Consider the following 19,203-nt stretch of genomic DNA (forward strand, 5'->3'; position numbering starts at 1 on the left):
CTTTCTACTGGTATTTTTCCATCACTATTCAGGCATGCAGTGATTACTCCCATTTAAAAAAAACAGAATTCTGACCCTAACTCTCTCGTAAATTACTGCCCCATCTCCCAACTCCCATGCCCCTCCAAGCTTCTCGAGAGAATTGCCTACACTCGCCTCACACACTTTCTTACAGCAAACAAACTATTGGATCCTCTTCAGTCAGGCTTTCGCTCTCAACACTCCACAGAGACTGCGCTGACCAAGGTTGTCAATGATTTGATCACAGGAAAAAATAACAACCATTACTCTCTTCTAATTCTCCTGGATCTCTCTGCTGCATTTGACACTGTTGACCACTCTCTCCTCATACAAACGCTACAATCCCTAGGTCTTGAAGGCACTGTCCTATCCTGGTTCTCATCCTACCTATCTAATCGCTCTTTCAGTGTTAATTTCTCTGGATCCACCTCTGCTCCGCTTGCTTTATCAGTTGGAGTACCACAAGGCTCACTCCTAGGTCCTCTGCTATTCTCTATCTACACCACTTCTAAGGGAAAACTAATAAGCTCCTTTGGATTTCAGTATCATCTCTATGCGGATGATACACAAATTTATCTATCCTCTCCTGATTTTTCACCATCTGTGTTGTCTCGCGTTACTGACTGTCTTTCTGCCATTTCATCTTGGATGTCTTTCGCCAACTCAAACTCAATCTTTCAAAAACTGAATTAATAATATTCTCACTCAAAAACAGAAGCTTCCTGCCTGAAATTTCTATTTCTGTTGATAACATGACCATAAATCCCACCCCACAAGCTCGTTGCCTAGGTGTAATCCTTGATTCACAACTGTCATTTATTCCCCACATCAACTCTATATCTAAATCATGTTACATACACCTAAGAACATTTCCAGAATACGCACATATCTGACACAAGACACCGCAAAAACATTAATTCATGCCCTCATTATCTCCCGCATCGACTATTGCAATTCCCTCCTTACTGGTCTTCCAAAAGTCAGACTTGAACCCCTACAATCTATTTTGCATGCAGCGGCTAGATTGATTTTCCTTACTAACCGTTATTCCTTTGCTGACCCACTCTGTCAGTCTCTACATTGGCTGCCTGTATTTCAACGAATTCAATATAAAATTCTTCTACTAACAAACAAGGCCATCAACAAAATTGCACCAACATACATCTCACTTATTTCAAAATATCTCCCTACTCAACACCTCCGTTCTGCAAAAGATCTACGTCTCTCCTCCACTCTCATCACATCCTCCCATTCTCGGTTACAGGATTTTTTCCGGGCTGCACCCAATTTGTGGAATTCCCTCCCACGCACAATAAGACTTTCCTCCAGTCTTCAAACCTTCAAGCGTTCACTGAAAAGCCACCTCTTCAGACAAGGTTATGATATTCCTCAACCACCATCTTAATTTCCCTAGATTACCCTATTACCATCCTCTACACTGCTAACGCAAGACAACAACTCTCTGACCAACATTGCAACACACACAGCCCACTCAATACTTTTACCTTTGTTCTAGCTGGTCCATTGTGCGATATGATGTAGCACATGCCCTTGTGTTTCTAACTCCCATTGTCCTATAGATTGTAAGCCTGCGAGCAGGGTTCTCTTACCTCTCTGTCTGTATGTATTACCCAGTATTGTCTTATCAGTGTTTGTTCCCAATTGTAAAGCGCTACGGAATTTGCTGGCGCTATATAAATAAATGTTGATGATGATTTGATATAAATGTACCTTTGATAGATTTCGTCCTATAACTGAATATGAAAATAACAACATTTTATCTGACAGCTTCTTGTGAAGAATAGTGTAAATATGTAAATTAAAATAATGCAAACTGGTTGTTTCATTTTAGACAATCTTGCTCAAAAACTATTGCCGTCCCTTCTTTCCTGAGCAACAATAAGTGTGTGGATAACTCTCCTGGGACCACGATCATCACTGTATAATTACTGCAGGTGCCCAGTGTAGAAGCCGGCATGCAGAATGCTGAAGGACTCTATTTCCAAGCACCGTAGCCTCTCACCTTGGTGCCGTATCCGGGGTCCTCTAGATTACTGCTTACCGAAGGACATGATGGGGGCTCCAGGGTTTCAAGCCACACATAACTATAACATATTCAGTGCAGGGAGTTGTAACACTGCCAGCAAGGTCATTGGACAACCATTTTAAAACACTGTATAACTTTTTCAAGCTAATTTTTTTAATTACTTTACTTTAGATTCTACAATGAAAATATGTATTTTTTTTCAGTTGAGATTCTTGTGGATTTATCTGCAGTACAGCGCATGTCTTGTATAAATATAAGTATCATAATATGGAAAATAGAAATCACAGCAAGGTGACAGAATTCTTTCTTCTCGGACTGTCAGCAGACCCCAACCTACAACTCCCACTATTTCAATTCTTCTTGATCGTTTACATTTTTACTGTCACAGGGAACCTTCTGCTGATAGTGGCTGTAAGAGGAGATCACCGTCTGCACCATCCTATGTACTTATTTCTGGCCAATCTGTCTTTCCTGGACATCGGCCACACTTCAATAACTGTTCCCAAGATGCTCGTGGATTTTCTGATGCAAAAAAAACGTATTTCATTTGATGGCTGCTTAATTCAGGTTTATTCTTTTCTTCTCCTGGGTGATACAGAGTGCGTCCTTCTGGCTTTCATGGCCTATGATCGATTTGTCGCTATCTGCAACCCTCTTCATTACAGAACAATTATGAAAACAGCAGCTTGTATTCAGATGATCAGTACATCGTGGCTGATTGGTTGTATCATATCGTCTGTGGATATATTTATTCTATATCAGTTAAGCTTTTGTGGCCCTAACACAATTAACCACTTCTTTTGTGAAGCTCCATCATTACTGCAACTATCCTGCAGTGACATGGCTTTAGCAAATGTTGTGAAACTTGTGGGTGGCTGCATACTGCTTCTTCTTCCTCTTTCCTTCATCCTTTATTCATATATTCACATCATTAGAGCTGTATTAAGGATCCGGTCCAGAAGACATAAAGCCTTTTCCACATGTGTTTCACATCTAACCATTGTGGTTCTCTTCTATGGATCAGCCCTGTTCATGTATATGAAGCCAGAACACACAGGAAGTTTAGCAGATAAAATGTTATCAGTATTTTATACAATAATCACCCCAATGTTGAATCCTATAATTTATAGCCTGAGAAATAAAGATGTACAAGGAGCCTTAAAAAATCTAGGGAAATATTTAGTAATTTCTAAGTAACACTCTGTTCTATGTGCTACGTAAATTGAGTGTTTATTGGCTAATAATTCATTAATACTTAGAAACCATTAAACTATGCTCAACGCTTTTGGTGTAAGAAGTTTTATTATTGGATTTCACTCACAGGGACTATGATACTGCTAATATAACACTGGTGATTGAAAAAGGGCAGAACTGAATTTTTATTTGCTGATCGAGATTATTGTAATTAATTAAAGGGGTAAATGCATAACCATTTGCTTTACGAAGCAGGACTAAATTTTTGCACCTCCTTAGAACTGGTGGAGGTGGGAGAACAGGTATCACCCTTTAGTTTCTAATTAGACAAAACATTTCTAACACACGGTGTAATAAAAAATAATTTACAAAAAAATGGGCAAATCAACAAATATCCCAGTGTGAAATATTATGGGTCACCCTGCTACAGTAAAAACCAGCCCCAGAATTGTTAGTGCAAGGAGCCCAGCAGCCCCATGATGACAAGCACTATGACTCTTCCTGGCCACCGTATGTTTTGTGGCTAGGGTAATTAACAAGATTAGGAGGCCTGGAATGAGAAATTTGCCAACCTAGAGGTCCAAGTATAAAGGACTTTGGCAGGGCCGGTGCTAGGGTCCTCGGCGCCCTAGGCACAATTTCAAAATCCCTCCCCCCAGGCACAATTTAAAAATCCGCTCCCCCCTTACCTTAAACTTGGCTCCATAAAGCTGCTCCTCTCTGCCAGGTTCTGTCCCTCACTGACACGGTCGGGCTGTGATGATGATGTCACGCCCGACAGTCAGTGAGTGGAGGGGAAGAGACGGAGGGACGGTGCGCCCCATCAGCTGTTGGAGGGGAGGGCAGCGGTGGTGATCCATAACCCCTCCCCCCTCCCCGTGCATCTATCTAAAGCTGTGCGGCGGCCATGGAAGATATGCTCAGCGGTAGCCGCACAGTTTTAAAGTACAATAGTAAATGCATTTAACTTCTGTGGCGCCCACCAGAACCCGGCGCCCTAGGCAACTGCCTAACGTTGCCTAATGGGAGCGCCGGGCCTTGACTTTGGACTCTAAGATACCCATTACACCAAAAGAGTTTACAATAAACACACATAACTTTACAGCAAGCATTCTTCAAAACCCTTGTTCACCACTTTATTATATATAAAATACAATATCCTTTACTTATTTAATGATGTGATATAATTCAATCCAAATAAAAAAATATTTAAGTCTTGAAAAATTTCATAAAATGACCAATCACTCACTACGACCACCAGAATATAAAGAAAGCCAGGATTCCCTAGGATATCTCTTCACCACTAGCCAACCAAAAGCTGCCAGAGAAGGACACCGTTTTTAACTGGCTGGCTGTGTCAGTATCTCCTAGTTACTCTCAGTCATAGTCATTTTGCATAGGTCATTGGTTTAAGTTAGACATTCTAATGAAGGAAGAAGAAAAGAAGATTTAATTGTTTCATTAATAAAGTGGTGAACAAGGGCTTGAGGAGGTGTTTATTCAAGTATTCATGTCTATTTTAAAATCATGTAAAAATATATAGTACAAAAAATATAAATACATAATCCATTAATATCTTACCTTCCCTTATCTTTCATGGCACCTGTTGTCTATGAGAGACAACAGGTGCCATGAATCTCATCTTAGATATCCCATGACTTACTTAAAGTTAATAATATAAAAACTAAAATCATTGACTTCCCCCTTATATGGCTCCCTCACCTCCCCACTCCCACTTTCAGATAACAACACTACCCTCTTCTCTGTCTCTCAAGTCTGCTGCCTAGGGGTCTCCCTTAACTATTCCTCTCCTTCAAACTTTACATTTAGTCCTTCTCCAAATCCTGTTACTTCCACCTCCGGAATACATCCAAGATCTCACCCTTTCTCATCATGGAAGCAGCCTAAACTGTTATTTACTCTCTAAAACCTCTAGTCTTGATTACCATAACCTTCTACTCTCTGGACCTCCCAACTTCCAACTTGCCACTCTTCAATATATGCTCAATGCCACTGTCCACCTTAATTTTCTCTCCCGCCACTTGATCTCTGCAGTCCCTCTCTGCCATTCACTATACTGGCTCCCTATGGCCTACAGAATTCCATTTATATTCCTTATCCTCATCTACAGTACAAAGTCCTCAGACAATTTTCCACTCCTATATGTTCACTTCCAGTCACATAGCTATCCACACTTCTTGCCATCCCCTCTGCTCTGCAAATGACTGCTGCCTCACTAATACACAGACTACCTCTTCCCACTCCTGCCTATAGACCTTCACCCAGGCTGCTCCTCACCTGTGGAATGATCTCCCATGATTGGCTTTTAAATTATCTGTGTAATCTGTCTGATCTTTGTATTATCAAAAATAGTATATTAACTTAACATACAATGTACTATGGATCATTGCTGACTGCGTAGTGTCTACTGATGCAGATTTCATGTATAGCGCTGTAGACCTTTTGTGGCTCCTTATAATTAAAATGTAATAATAATCATTAAGGACAATTGATACAAGTTTTTGTAAAGCAAAACCACATCTTTGAAAAAGGGAGTATCCAAAGAAAAGACATACCTAAATTGTAAGCCTCTCCCTTCTTTCTTTCCTCATACCTCTCTTCTCCCGCACTTCTCACTATCCAGGATAAAGCACTGAATGGCAACAATACCTCCACCACTACTGCACAACAGAATCCCCAAACACATATTGAAAATAATGCTTAACCCCACTCCCTCTGGCATCCACTCTCTCCCAGTACTATATTATATGCCATTAATTGTATGCATTTTAAAAGTGTAGAGTTTGCATATTCTTAAATGATGCTAGGTGGTTTCTGCATGTTTCGCTATATCCACCAACATGACTCCATTTTTTTGGGGTTATCAGGGCACTTAGTCACCTGGAGGTACAATTCTAAAGCGATACGGAATTTGCTGGCGCTATATAAATAAATGATGATGATGAGGTACCCAGAGATGTTGCGCTGCCGCTGGGTAAAAGATTTTGTGGTGCTTCCTCTGCTAGCAGTTGGCAATGTTGTGCCAATCAGCTGAAGAAAATGTTTTTGGATAAAAGGGCTCAACTGAGGGATGAACCAGAAATTTTATGAAACTATGATTTATTGTCTGACAAATGAGACTTGCCAGAGCCCCTCTCTTTAGGGTGACTACTGTTATCCAAGTACTTGAGAGAGGCACCATGTGTCCATCTCGTCACTCATGCACTAGCTTCGGAGGGCCCTGGGGTGTACTGCATGTCACCTCAGCACAGGGCCTTCACTTTACAGGCTCTTGGTCTACAGCTGTATGCAGCCCTATTACTGTGAGACTGGTGTGTCCGGCGGCTCCATCAGGAATGACTAGAATGCTTGGTCGTTTGAATTTATGAGCCGTAGTGAGCCAATCAGGGCTCACTTTGCTGTCCCGCAACGATGCAATGACATCATTTGGCTTCGGGGCGCAGGCGTTTATTTGAGACACCGGTGCCATTGTAGTCAGTCATTGGCAGAGATTGAGAGGATCGGACGTCGCAGGACTGAAATGGAGAGAAGAGAAGAAGAAGACGCCGTGAGCAACAGGAACCGCCGGAGAAAGAAGAAGGCCAGCAAAGAAGAAAGAAGCGGGCGGATGGAGGCAGAGAGCCCTGGTCAGGGATGAGAGCGACTCTGCCTCCTGAAGGCACACCGGGATCAAGCACAGAAGACAGCCGCAGAGCCTTGAGGATGGCAGCAGCTGGGGGACTCTTGGAGAAGACCCCTGAAGACATCAGCGGAAGTTATGCCCTATTGGGCAACTCCTCGCCCGCATTTCTTAACATATTCCTTTAATAAAGTCTTTCTTTCATCAGGCATTAGGCCTGTGGCACCATAGTGATAGTTTAGGGCACAAGGCCCTTGCAGCATTCAGGCACAAGGCCTGTGGCACCAGAGTGGTAGTTTTGGGCACAAGCCCCATGCAGCATTCAGGCATTAGGTCTGTGGCGCCAGGTTGAGCATAAGGTTAATGTTAGAGTTTTATGCACTAGGCCTATTAGTTAGTCTGGGTGCGAGGCCCATTCCCTTTTCAGGACCACTGTCATTATAGAGACGAGAGCTTTGGTGGGTAAATGCTTTTGATTCTTTAGGGTATCAAGTCAGCCATAGGACCTGTGATTTTCAGTCTCCGACATTAGTACTGTGTTATTGAAGTAAGTGTAGGGATAAAGTATTGTGCATTGTGTTGTCGGTGTGTTTTGTGAGTTTATTTACAGGTGCAAGACGTCAGGCCCCCATTAAAGGAGTGCTCTTGTTTCCTGTCCTCTCCCTTTAGTTTTCCATTAAAGTGTGGGATCAGGGGGGTTTAATAGCTTAACGTACTCTGAGGGTTAAGATACATATTAGTTTTCATGGCTCATAGGTCCCTGGGGTCACGCAGGCTTACTGTGGCAGTGATAGGGGACCCCATTGGCAATGTAACACACCCCTCTTGAGTTTCGGGGGGTTTACCTTCAGTTCCACTTGGGTGCCTGACTCTGAGTTCTCGCAGGGTTTCCTGATGGTTCCAGTTCCGGCAGTGGACACTGCTGGTTCCGGGCAGAGCACCTATCCCGGTGGCGCGCTGTTCCTGTGGGCCCCGATCCGGCATATGCAACTGGTACTTTGTAAGTGCCCTTTAGTGAGGAGACAGTCTCCTTGGTAAGGCTTGAGTTTTGGGTTTAGGGTATATCCCCGGAGTAGAAGGGAAGTACCGGCTGGTGCTCCTTTAGGAATAGGGGGCTTAGTTAGTACTCCACACACGCTTCTAGCAGAGTTGCGCTGTCATTATTTGTTGTAGATTCAGGGCACCCGTTGTCTAGCTAGTAGCATCATGTGGGTGGTACACTATAGTCACATGGTTAGTGTAGGTGGAAGGCTGTGTGTTGTGTTTGTCGTTACAGGTGACATGTTGGAGTTGTTTGGTCAGTATAGCTGCTAGGTTTCCGTACTTCTGATCGGCCCCTTACCTATTTGTGAGAAAAGTACTGGGGCGGGACCGTTCCTAGTCCAGAGTATTTGTAGTGCCGGGTCTTGGCCTTGAGTAAAACGAGGTGTCAGGAAGCGGGGTAGAGTGAGTGTCTCTGTCCCTTGTCGTGGCCTTGGACATTTCTTTACCTGGTGCAAGTGGATCCTCACGTTTGGTTTCTTCTCTAGGCATCAGTGCAGGCAGACGTACCTGAGGGAAATGACGGAAGGTTGGCCTTTGGTTTGATCGGTCGCAGACAGCGCAGTGTGCTCCATAATGTTTTCTCTGGATCGGGTGAGTAACTGCGGTATCGGCCTTGTCTCCCTTAGCACGCCTTACATTACTACCACATTGTTGAAGTATTCAAAAAAAGGTTCTCTTCTATTCAGGTATACCAGAAAGTAAAGCCTATTTTTTAAGGATTAAACAAAGCATCTACTCATAAAGCATTTATCAACATCATGCAAAAAAGTAACAACTCTTAAGATTCTTTTATCACAAGGATAAATAAAAAACACACTACAGCCCATGGTGTCTTGCCACCCCAATGTAATAAAAGCAGTCTTACATAACTAGAGGCCTATTTCTGTTGCAAGTCTAGTTTATAAGAAGGATATTAGATTAGTTAGATTTTGTCAGAATCACTAGGTGGAATTGATGATACCTGCCAGCAGTTGGCGCTACTGAGTACTGAGGCGCGGAGTCTAACACGCCCCTGGTTTTCACCAGGAACCCCCACAAGGAGATATGGACTTCGCTGCAAGGGACGTGCAGGTCGCGGCCCTCAGTATCAGTCAGCTGGCGAGGTAACAATTGAGGCAGCGGTGACAGCCCACCAGGAGGCAGGATGGAAGAGTAGTCAGCAAGCCGGGTCATAACCAGATATCACTCTAAGCCAGAATCAGGAACCAAAGGAGAAGTCAAGAACAAGCCGGGGTCAGAATCCAAATAACAGCAACACAGGAACAAATGCTGGAGCAAGGCTGAAGACCAAATACTCTGGCACTAGACAAGTGTCAGAGGCTGCTTTATATACCCTTTCCTGATTGGGTTCGGAAGATTTTGGCAGTAAGACATGCTGGCTGCATACAGATGAGCAGAGATAGCGTCCCGCTGCTAGGCAACAGGACGTGGTTGCTGAGCGGGTGCAGGCGTCCATCTCCTGCACCAAGTGTCAGTGCGGAGACGGCGTCTGACAGTACTCTCCCCTTTCTTCTTTTTCAGGGCTTGCATGGTTGCCTCTCTCTCCTTCTTGAATTTGGCCAATAAGCGCGGGGCATGTATCTCTTGTACATCGGTCCAAGATCTCTCCTCGGGGCCATAACCCCTCCAGTCAACAAAATATTGGTGGCGACCCCTGGAGATCCGGAAATCCAGAATTTGATTGATCTCATATTCCTCCCCGTGATCAGTCTTTACTGGGACCAGGGGTGGGGTTCTTTTGACAAATCTGTTGAGAATGAGGGGTTTTAGTAGAGCAATATGTGAATCTTGAGTGATGGAGGAAGAAGTAGGAGTTTGAATGTCACGGGATTTATAGCTTGAGTGATTTGAAAAGGTACGATATAACGGGGTGCAAGCTTCATGGTGGGAACTCGAAGTCTTAAATTCCTTGTGGATAGCCACACTTTGTCCCCAACTCAAAGTCTGGGGACTGGTCTACGGTGACGATCGGCGCTAGCATTGTAGCGTTGGGAGGATTCCAATAATTTGTCCTGAATGACATTCTGCACGGCCGTAAGCGCTGAACCAGGTTGGGAAAGTTGAGGAAGGAGAGGGTGAAACCCATAGGTAAAAAAAATGGAGACGAACCAGTAGATACATGCACCTGGTTATTATGAGCAAATTCAGCCCAACACAAGAAACATCTGTAGTCGATGCATGGTCTTAGAGAACCATCCTTCTTCTTTACAAAAAAAAATCCTCCACCGTCAGGTGAGGAAGATTTTCTAATAAATCCTCCTTCGAGGTTTTCAGATACATACTCGGTCATGGCTCGAGTCTCAAAGAGAGAAAGAAAGTACGTTCTGCAACGAGGAATCCTTCCTCCAGGAATAAGTTCAATGGAACAATCACAAGGACGGTGGGGTGGAAGAGTCTCAGCAGCAGTCTTACTGAACACGTTCACGAAGGCAAGATGGATTTTGTAACAGGGGGTCATCATACTCCCAGAGAGGAGACACAGGCAAGCGCTTGATACGTGAGTAACGAAATAATATATGACACCTTGGCTCGTTCTGAAAAAAAATTTCCTGGTGATAGCTCGAACTGGATAGCACTGGTTGAGAAACCCTCTGCACTTTCTCGGATCACCACCAAATTTGTCGGGAGGTGGGATGCGAATCCCTCCAGTAGGATTAGGTGCAGCTGAAGCAGGAGAGCCGACAACAGGGGGTGCGGGAACAACATATACTCAGGGAGGAGTCAGGGTTCTCTGGAGGGTATCCATGCGTGTAGCCAGTCCCTGAAGGCATTGCAGGAGCTGAGTCTAGTTAACCTCTTGTGGATCAACTCGGAGAGTGAGGTGCTGCAGGAGGTCAATAGCAGAGAGATCACCGGCATTTGACATGGCCAGAGTATACTGTCAGAATCACTAGGTGGAATTGATGATACCTGCCAGCAGTTGGCGCTACTGAGTACTGAGGCGCGGAGTCTAACATGCCCCTGGTTTTCACCAGGAACCCCCGCAAGGAAGGATGGACTTTGCTGCAAGGGACGTGAAGGTCGCGGCATCAGTATCAGTCAGCTGGCGAGGTAACAATTGAGGCAGCGGTGACAGCCCACCAGGAGGCAGGATGGAAGAGTAGTCAGCAAGCTGGGTCAAAACCAAATATCACTCTAAGCCAGAATTGGGAACCAAAGGAGAAGTCAGGAACAAGCCAAGGTCAGAATCCAAATAACAGCAACACAGAAAAACGCTGGAGCAAGGCCAGAGCCGTAACTAGGGTGGTGCGGGCGGTGCCGTCGCCCAGGGCGCAAGCCCGAGAGGGCCCAGCAGCAGCCTGCTACTCTCCCCTTTGTGGCACATTAAAAGGAAGAAAGAAAAAAAATTTTTGGCCCCTCCCCCGACTCGCGGCACCCCCCCGCGAATCGTGCGGGGGGGGGGGGGTAGGTGTAGAGTGAGAAGAGAGGGAGGTTGGCACTTGAGCGGGGGGTAGGTGGTGATGAAAGGATCAAATCCTATTGCTGACTGGGAGAGAGCTACGCGTCCATCTGCGATGACATCACCGCAGCTGCAGATCCAATGTGACAGCGCAGGGGGGTGGGATGAGTGGAGGACAGCTCCTCTGACTTCCTGACTGACTCACATGAAGAAGTTGTGCAGTAAATAGCAGGTATTTTAACACTCACAGAATCACATATTCACTAGCACCATATGTACACTATAAATGCAGATTATATACAAACCTCTAGTTCCTCTCTGAATATCCAGTGTCAGCCTAAGTAATCACTTGATAAGTGAAGAAAAAAAAAAACAATATTGTCACTACACAAACTGTTGCAGATACAGACTTTTATGCTCTCTCTACCTCAATAAAATAATTGTTAGTCCTGTACTTCAACATATAGTTGGTGAGTAAACACATTGGGCGCACTCATAAAGGGGCAGACACACAGGGCGCACTCATAAAGGGGCAGACACACAGGGCACACTCATAAAGGGGCAGACACACAGGGCACACTCATAAAGGGGCAGACACACAGGGCGCACTCATACAGGGGCAGACACACAGGGCGCACTCATACAGGGGCAGACACACAGGGCGCACTCATAAAGGGGCAGACACACAGGGCGCACTCATAAAGGGGCAGACACACAGGGCGCACTCATACCAGGGGCAGACACACAGGGCGACACTCATACAGGGGCAGACACACTGGGCACTTTATATAGTGTCATTAAGATGCTCTCTGTATTGCAGACACAAGAATGCCCTCTGCATTGTATGGCTGACACAAGAATGCTCTCTCTATTGCATGACGTTTGCTAGGATACTCTTTGCATTGTATGATGGTCACTAGAATTCACTTTTGTATTGTATGGCGGTCACTAGGATGCTGTTTATATTGTATGGCAGTCACTAGGATGCTTTCTGTTTTGTATGATGGTCACTAGGATGCTCTTTGTATTGTATGGCAGTCACTAGGATGCTCTTTGTATTGTATGGCGATCCCTAGGATGCTGTTTATTTTGTATGGCAGTCCCTAGGATGCTGTTTATTTTGTATGGCGGTCACTAGGAGGCTGTTTATATTGTATTTGTATCACTAATACTGGCTAAATTATCATGCAGAACAGTATAAACATTGCAATTCAATATGTATGATGCATCCATGGGAGTATTTTAATTTAATCTGAAAAAGAAAAATGTTTTAATTGTTCATGCTTGTGTGTATAAGTAATCACAGTTTTATTTAAAAGTATGTGGTTTTTATCTTTGAAATCCCTAACTCCAAGAAGAGGGGATTGGGAGGAATAGAGGACATTGGGAGGTTGGAACCTCTTCTTCGGGGTTAAGGCACACACCAGCATGGTTTCGACATGCTACAGTTTTGCATACAGGTATGCAGAAGCAGTGTGATTTACTTTTTATTTTTTTAATTTTATATTGTTACTGAGACTTTTTGATCCGGTGGGTTACCCAACTATTATTACATTAATGCTAACCCTGGGAACTCCCTGCTGCTGGATTAAGCTGCTCCACTTACATAACTAATGTGTATACACCATCCACTGGTGTGCTGACTCTGTCTACTTGTGACTGCTCCACCTACATGTGCAATGCTTTGCCTACTTGTGTGTTAGCTCCGTCAACTGTGATAGACGGACTCTGCTTACCGTATTGCATATGCCTTGTATAAAAACCAATGTGGCTCGAGCTATTGGAGTGCTAACTCCGCCTACAATTTGCCCCGCCTACCATTTATTGGTCCCGCCCACATGAGGCCACTTTCAGAATTTTTCCAGGGCCACTTTAAGTTCCCAATCCGCCCCTGGTATTATGTGTGTGTGAGGGGCCACTGTGTGTGTGTGTATTATGTGTGTGTGAGGGGCCACTGTGTGTGTGTATTATGTGTGTGTGAGGGGCCACTGTGTATGTGAAGGGGGGCAAACCAATATCTTGCCTAGGGCCCCATGAGGTGTAAATCCGGCTCTGATATATATATATATATATATATCATGCATTTGCAAATATGTGTAGCAGAATTCTTTACAGTAAAGTGCTAGCCACACCCCCACATTAGGTTGGCCACACCCACTTAGCAAATGTCACTCCCACTTTGATGGGGGGCGCCGGTGTCCTGTCTCGCCCAGGGCACTGAAATGTCTAGTTACGGCACTGAGCAAGGCTGAAGACCAAATACTCTGGCACTAGGCAGGTGTCAGAGGCTGCTTTATATACCCTAAGGTGCCTCCTGATAGGGTTAGGGAGATTTTGGCGGTAGTACATGCTGGATGCAGACAGATGAGCAGAGATAGCATCCCGCTGCTAGGCAGCAGGACGTGGTTGCTGAAAGGGTACAGGCGTCCATCTCCTGCACCAAGTGTCAGTGTGGAGACGGTGCCTGACAGATTTACAGTTTGGACAAAAGAGCTGCTGCACCCCCTATGGGATTGGTCAATAATACAGAGAAGTAAGTGTGCGGCTGCACTACTTATTCCAGCATGCCCTTAAAACACACTACCAATTAGGGATGTGCACCGGCCACTTTTGGTGTCTCGTGTTTTGTGTTTTGGATTCGGATTTCCTTGAGGTTTTGGGTTTGGATTTGTTTTGCAAAACACCTGACGAAAGGTTTTGGTTCGGATTTAAAGGTTTTGGATTCGGATTTATTTTGAAAAAAACATAAAAAGTGTTAAAATCAAGGTTTTTTGGTTTATTTTCACTCCTACGCTATTATTAACCTCAATAACATTCAATAACAATCATTTCCACTAATTCCCAGTCTATTCTGAACACCTCACACCTCACAATATTGTTTTTAGTCCATAACAGGCTCTACTGAGGCAAGATGTCATCCTCATCCTCAACCTCTGATTCCTCTCCCCCTACAGTGTGTACTTCCTCCTCCTCACACATTATCAATTTGTGCCCGCTGGACTCCACAACCACAGGTCCCTCTATACTATCTGGAGGGCAGTGCTGTACTTGATTGAGGAATTGATAATTCATTTTCATGAACATCATTTTTTCAACGTTCTGAGGAAGCAACCTCCTTCGCCACTCACTGACCAGGTTCCCCGCTGCACTAAAAACTCTTTCCGAGTACACACTGGAGGGGGGACAACTCAGGTAAAATAGAGCCAGTTTGTACAGGGGCTTCCAAACTGCCTTTTTTTTCCTGCCAGTAACAATATGGACTGTCTGACATGTCTATTTGGATGGTGTCAGCAAAATAATCCTCCACCATTTTTTCTATTGTGACAGCATCCAATGCAGCAACAGTAGACATGTCTGCAATGGTTGGCAGGTCCTTCAGTCCGGACCAGATGTTATCAGCATCCCCGCCAGCAGGTCTTTTAGGAAAACTGAGCTTTTTCCTCGCAGCTTTATCCTCCAAATTTTTGTTTTCCATTATATGTAGCACAAGAGAGCGTACCCCTAAGCCACACACACTCGGCAAAGCCTTTAAAAATTATATGCGGCACAGGAGAGTACCACTGGACTTATACTGCAGAATCAGTGAACTTTGTAATATTGCAGTACCACTGGACTTATACTGCATAATCAGTGAACTTTGTAATATTGCAGTACCACTGGACTTATACTGCAGAATCAGTGAACTTTGTAATATTGCAGTACCAATGGACTTATACTGCAGGATTGTTTTTGGATATTTTTTTTTAATTTCTTTTTTTTATAATTATTTTTTTTTTTTTTTATAACTTTTTTTAACATTTTTTATAACTTGGGAATAATGGGGAAATAACAATGCCCTTAGAAGGACAGAGCACAGGACACAGCACCACTGGACTGAGCAGAACACAGCACAGCATGAGATATAGCAGGACAGAGGACCACCTAACACAACCTCCCTCTAACCTGATCAATGCCTGAGTGAAGATGACGGCGGCCAGCGGGGAATTTATAGAATCCGAGTATCGCGAGATCCGACAATGGGATTATGACTCGGAGCCTCGCTTTCAGTTTTGCAATTGGCGGGAATACCCGGATCTGTCTCGGATCTGGCTCGGATCGGCAAGGTTCGGGTGGGCTCGGATTTCAGATATCCGAGCCCGCTCATCCCTACTACCAATGCAGTTATATTTAACGGATGATTAAATAGTTAGCTCAGTGTTCATCAATTTCACCTGATAATCAGAACCATCACAGCTAGTCCAAGTTATATAACCAGGGTATCATCTAGAGGGAACAGAGGGACACCTACTGTCTGAGTATCTAGAACAGTGATGAACAGGAAGTGGAATTCTATTTGCTTAGTCCTTGTGGCAAGTAACAGTTCCTTCAGCTGGAACCCCCCATTTTGTTAATCCATGGTCATCCTCCAGGTACCCAATCCATTGGGGAAATTAAATGTTTGACCAGCCCTCACCACCATGTGAATTAGACCAGATTTTAAAGATGTAGCATAGCCATCTAGTGTCTGTTATACATCTTATTTTTGATTGGCTGACTAGGGGTTACGGCTCCTGTTGGACTGGGCCAGGAATGTGCCAAGAAACAGAACTGCTAAACCTCCATGACTTTGCTACCTTGCTGGCAAAGGAGTGAATGCTGTGACTCGGTGCCCGGATCAGTACTCCAGAGTAACAGTGACTATGGTCCCTTTAGAGTAGTCTAGAGGGATCTCTCTGTGGTGAACCCCCTGGTTGTTATTAACTGTAACTGTTTCCTTTGTGATTTGGAAATATACAGTACATATAAAAGACAAAGGTGGAGAGGTAGTGTTACAGAATAGAACTGATTACATAAAGGAAGCCAAAAGTTTATTCTGGGATTCTTCCTCGTATACACCTCTCACTGGTGACCCTACAATTTGCTATGTGTCATTATTGAGAGATGTCCTGATGAAAGGACTACATGAGCAGCTCATTACCAAAGACGAAATTCAGTATTTGATGATAACCAACTCTATTATACCTGTGGCAGGATGGACCTCCTATGCCACCTTGTCATTGTGTTGCCTTGTCACCGACCTCGTTTCTTTATCCCATTTTGCAGCCCTCTAACCACAGTATGATGGGCTTGCTGCCACCACTAGGCTCCTTCACCGGCACCTAGAACCGCTTCCTTCTGGGTAACTTTCGCTGCTCGGGTACCCCTTACTGGGCAACTAGCTCAAGTAGCCCTTACAAGAAAAGTTACACTAGTTTGTGGTCCTAGTGATATCCAGAAAGGTACAGATGGATTAATACTTCATTACATGGTAAGACAGAGCTCCTTTTATACACATGTTGTCAGGGGATAGCCCAGCCCCCTGTTCTGAACAGGCACCGCAACGTCTGATATCACATTAATTTAACATCAGAATATAATCTTATCTTGCATCTAACACAATTTAACTTTCACATCAACCTCATTTCCTCAAATTTCCTGTCTACATTGTTAGGAGGTTTACTGTCCCTCTAACAAGACATGCTAACATGGTAACGACCTTCTGCAGGGCATTCAGGCCAAAACAGGTGCTTGTCACCTCTTAATTAACGTAATTTAGGATTTCCTTTCCACCTTTCTTACACAAACCATTTCCTAATGGCTACTGCATCAGAAATCAGTACATTTCTAATACACAAATATGACACACTAGCAAGCTCAGTACATTTGCAATGAGAAAAAATGTTGCCAATCTAACCAGCTACTTAAAGGACACAACCAAATTACATTCCAGATCTCACTCTTACAGAGCAACATAAAGAATTTATTTGTGATCTTATATTATATATTTTAACACATAACATTTGTCAAAAATCTAATCTAGTTATCTTCAGATATGTGGAACAGCTATGGATACTATTTTTGCGCCCAGCTTCCCTAACCTTCTTATGGGTAGCTGGGAAAAAATGTTACAAATGTGATCCAAACCCTTTCTCTGAAAATATAATAACATACAAGAGATACATAGATGATATTATATAGCTATGGAGTGGCAGTGTGAAGTCTTTAAAACGGTTTCTTTTATACATTGATACTAATAATTATAACCTAAAATGTATGGCTACCAGTGATTGTGTACAAGTTAAGTACCTGGATTTAATTTTTATAGGAACAGGCAACACAGTCAACACTAAGAACTTCCTTAAAACAGTATTTACCTAAACGGAGTAGATTTCTGTGAAATCTCCTCCGATAGGCAGTTAAGGCATAGCAAACATACTTAAAAGATGCAGAAACAGTAGTTTCTGCATCTTTTAAGTGTCAACAAAGCTTGATGCATAGATGCCTTAGAGGCTGCTGCTAAGTGGGATGTATGTCAATCAGTTTGCGTAGCGTATCTTGCATGAAGTCACTCTGTGCATGCTCAGTAAGCAAGCGAGCACAAATGCTGCTATGCAGGCCAGCGCATACCTGACACTTACACCCACCTGTGCTTGGAGAGGCAGGATGGGGGAGAGAAGGGTATGATAATATTGTTTGAGTGCAGTATAGGTGTATTTACACAAATGCGGCTCACGCAGATCTGAAAAAGCAAACGCATATACTATATGGACAAAAGTAGTTGGAGGCTTGACCATTACACCAACATGGACTGTAATGACATTGTATCCAAATACATATAATTTAATATGGAGTTGGTCCCCCTTTTGCAGTGAAGTGTTTCTGTGAGGATTTGTGTCCATTCATTCTGTAGAGCATTTATGAGGTCAGGCCCTGATATTAGACAAGAAGGCCTGGCTCACAATCTCCGTTCCAGTTGATCCCAAAGGTGATTGATGGGGTTGAGGTCAGGGCTCTGTGCGGGCCAGTCAAGTTTTCCGACTCATCAAACCATGTATTTGTAGTCCTTGCTTTGTGCAATGGGGCACAGTGATGTTGTAATAGAAAAATACCTTCCCCAAACTGTTGCCACGAAGTTGGAAACATAGCATTGTCCAAAATGACTTGGTAAGCTGAAGCATTAAGATTTTCCTTCACTGGAGATAAGGGGCATAACCCAAACCTTAAAAACAGCCCCATACCATTATCCCTCCTCCACCAAACTTCACAGTTGTCATAATGCAGTCAGGCAGGTAACGTTCTCCCGGCATCCGCCAAACTCAGACTCGCCCATCTGACTGCCAAACAGACAAGAGTGATTCGTCACTCTACAGAACACGTTTCCACTGCTCCACAGTCCATTGTCTGTGTGCTTCACACCACTCCATCTGACACTTGACATTGGTCTTGGTGATGTGAGGCTTGCATGCAGCTGCTCGCCCATGGAAACCCATTCCAGTAAGCTCCCACCGCACAGTTTTTGCGCTTACGTTAATGCCAATGGAAGTTCAGAACTCTTCAGCTATGGAATCAGCAGAGTGTTGGCGAATTTTACTCATCATGCAACTTAGCAGTCGTTGACCCCGCTCTGTGATTTTACCTGGTCTTCCGCTTCATGGCTGATTTGCTTTTTTTATTAAACGCTTCCACTTTTTAGTTATATCACTTACAGTTGACTGTGAAATATCCAGCAGGGATGACATTTCACAAACCGTCTTATTGAAAAGGTGGCATCCTATCACAGTACCACGCTTGAAGTCACTGAGCTTTTCAGAATGACCCATTTTGTATCACAAATGTTTACAAATGGATATTGTACGGCTAGTTGCTTGATTTTATACACCTCTGGCAACGGGGCTGATTGAAACACCTCAATTCAATAATTAACAGGTGTGTCCAAATACTTTTGTCCATATACTGTATTTCAAAGTGTAAATGGCCTTTTGAAAAATAATAGCAGACTGTATCAATTACAATTATGTTCATGAAATAGGCTATTTGATTTACCGCCCATCCTCACAT

General features: G+C 43.8%; 1 protein-coding gene across 1 annotated transcript; it reads left to right on the forward strand.

The window, feature by feature from the left end:
• Positions 1–2,335: 2,335 nt before the first annotated feature.
• LOC142142562 (olfactory receptor 5AR1-like) lies at positions 2,336–6,920 on the forward strand. The gene is made up of 3 exons (XM_075200443.1): positions 2,336–3,222; positions 5,802–5,845; positions 6,727–6,920. The coding sequence occupies exons 1-3, from the start codon at positions 2,336–2,338 to the stop codon at positions 6,918–6,920; spliced, it is 1,125 nt and encodes a 374-aa protein (XP_075056544.1).
• Positions 6,921–19,203: the final 12,283 nt, after the last annotated feature.

The sequence above is a fragment of the Mixophyes fleayi genome, chromosome 3 (assembly GCF_038048845.1).
Source record: "Mixophyes fleayi isolate aMixFle1 chromosome 3, aMixFle1.hap1, whole genome shotgun sequence".
In the NCBI taxonomy this organism is placed as follows: Eukaryota; Metazoa; Chordata; class Amphibia; order Anura; family Limnodynastidae; genus Mixophyes; species Mixophyes fleayi.

Coding starts and splice junctions, on each gene's coding strand:
- LOC142142562 (XM_075200443.1), top strand. CDS start 2,336: ATGGAAAATAGAAATCACAGCAAGGTGACAGAATTCTTTCTTCTCGGA. Junction 3,223..5,801: donor AGAAATAAAGATGTACAAGG/AGCCTTAAAAAA, acceptor AAGCAAAACCAC/ATCTTTGAAAAAGGGAGTAT. Junction 5,846..6,726: donor AGAAAAGACATACCTAAATT/GTAAGCCTCTCC, acceptor TTCGGGGCGCAG/GCGTTTATTTGAGACACCGG.